At 45.4% G+C, this 2,160-nt stretch overlaps 1 protein-coding gene across 1 annotated transcript in view; it reads left to right on the forward strand.

Moving 5' to 3' along the window:
• ST6GALNAC5 (ST6 (alpha-N-acetyl-neuraminyl-2,3-beta-galactosyl-1,3)-N-acetylgalactosaminide alpha-2,6-sialyltransferase 5) overlaps window positions 1–2,160 on the forward strand; it is a 171,294-nt gene that overhangs the window by 9,362 nt on the left and 159,772 nt on the right. Inside the window, exon 2 of the mRNA XM_006774689.2 lies at window positions 7–103. Coding sequence (XP_006774752.1) covers window positions 7–103 — 97 coding nt within the window. The remainder of the gene's footprint in view (window positions 1–6; window positions 104–2,160) is intronic.

Consider the following 2,160-nt stretch of genomic DNA (forward strand, 5'->3'; position numbering starts at 1 on the left):
GGGCAGCGCACAGCCGTCGGCGGAGAGCAGCGCCCCGTCGCGCCCCGGGCCCCCAGTAGGACCGCGACCGCTGGACGGATACCTTGGCGTGGCGGACCACAAGGTGACAGCTCGCTCGCCCGCTCGCACGCCACCCGGCTGGGGTATCCCGCACACCTAACCCTGCGCTCTTTCCCGGGGCTGGGAGGCGCCGTGAGTAGGTGCCATTCGGAGACCGGAAGGGGGAGTGGACCCGCTGGGGTGGGTGGGATGGTTCCTACTTGATAGGAATTCCTATTTGGAAGAGGATGCAAAGTTTTTCAGGGAATAGGGATGGGATGAGCGGACCCCAAAGCCCAATGTCCTAACAGGAATGGGCCCTGGAACTTGAACCCTCTAATCCCCAGAATTGCAGGGCCGGTGCGTGCTGGTTTCCGGAAGCCTAGGATTTGGCTGCCAAGTCTCGCCTTTGTGGGAGTTGACCCGGGATGGCGCTAGTAGCAGCGCTGGCGTTCCTCCTACCATGAACCAGAGGGTGAGGCCTCTACTCAGGCTCAAAGACTCCCCTCTGATCTCTGCTTCGGTTGCTCTGGGCAAAATTGCCACAGCCCTGGAGAGCGGTGCCCAGGCAGGCGCGCAAGGTTGGAGGCACCAACTAAGCTTCCGTTGGCTTGAAACTCATCGTTGAGGGCCTTTTTTCTCTGGCTTCCCGGGAAGCTGCTGGCTGGCTTGGCTAATAATTAATAAGATAAATTTTTTAAATTGAGCCTCCTCTTCCTGGAATAATGAGTGTCTGGTTTCAGTGTGTGAAGCCTTTGGGAGAATTCTAATCAAGTTTTCTGATTCTGAAAAGACAGTTTAAATGCATTCCGCTTTATTTGAAGCTGCTAATATATTTTGATTAAAACACAATTCCACTCTGTGTCTGCTCTGTAGAGCTAGAGGATTTCTTGAAACCACCCAACTAATCTGCTTTTTATATTACTAGATTTAAGGGTTGTGGACCAAAGTGATACTTAGCAGGTACTCCTTTTGTGTGGAAAGATTGCTCTTACCCTGCATGAAAAAGCCAAACTTTTTAAAGGAAACAATCAAAACATTTCCACTCATTTGTGCAATGAATAATGCTAAGGGTTTTTGGAAGGTACAAAATAATTTAAGACAGGACTCAGCCTTTAGAGGTCTTTGAATACCTGGGGGGGGGTAGAGGTTGGGGGATACCATGAAGTGTAGATAGATAGATAGATAGATAGATAGATAGATAGATAGATAGCCTGATAGGTATACGTGTATAGGAAATGCAAGATGTAAACTGTTAGTACTGTTGGCTACAGAGATGAGAAAGATAGATCACTGCTTTCTGGAAGGATCAATGGAAGTTTCTTTGAAAACATGGAACTTGCACTGGGAAGAATTCAGAGAAGCAGAAAAGAGGAAGAGATTTCATTACAAAGTGATTAGGGAGGGGGCTGTGGTAGACTCAAAATCAAAAGTAGAGAGGGTCATCAGTTTTACAATTCCAGCTGCAATTTTCTAAGTTGCTGATTGATTACACACTTTGTATCTGCATGTGGGAGCAACTGGTAAGGGCTGGAGTTCTAGGAAAGTTTAGCGATCGGCCTCTGACTGTGGGTGGATGTGTAACTGGAAATGATGAATATATTGAACTTAGGGGGTTTTCATAGCTATCGTTTACTGGAAATGGTATTGGCACTGGTGGAGTTTTGATTAACAGGGTGTCAGAAGGTACATTTGCTGAGAGCTTTGATGGACCTGTGGGAAAATATTCCTAATACTTTCCTCCTTGTGTTTTTCTGCTGGATACCAGCTAAGAACATTGATAACCTAAGGCAAAATATGATGCCCTCATGTTTGCAAAACAGTGTTTATTCACACAAATAGGTCGTATTCCATTTTCAATGTATCAGAGCTTTAGTTCATTAAAATGAAGGACAGCTCTTTTTCTGGAAGGAATGTTGACACTCTATATGAGAAAGTGAGATGATCTGTAGTAAAAGGGTTTTATAAATTGTGAAGTGTTGTGGGCATGATAAATATGTGTGAATGTCCTTGAAATTGTTAGCAGAGAACTGTAAACGTGACCAGGAAAATCTTTGCAGATAACTAATAGTAATGAAATTCTTTCATAGAAAACCAATATGTCTCAAAATTGCACACCCA

The sequence above is a fragment of the Myotis davidii genome, unplaced genomic scaffold (assembly GCF_000327345.1).
Source record: "Myotis davidii unplaced genomic scaffold, ASM32734v1 scaffold248, whole genome shotgun sequence".
In the NCBI taxonomy this organism is placed as follows: Eukaryota; Metazoa; Chordata; class Mammalia; order Chiroptera; family Vespertilionidae; genus Myotis; species Myotis davidii.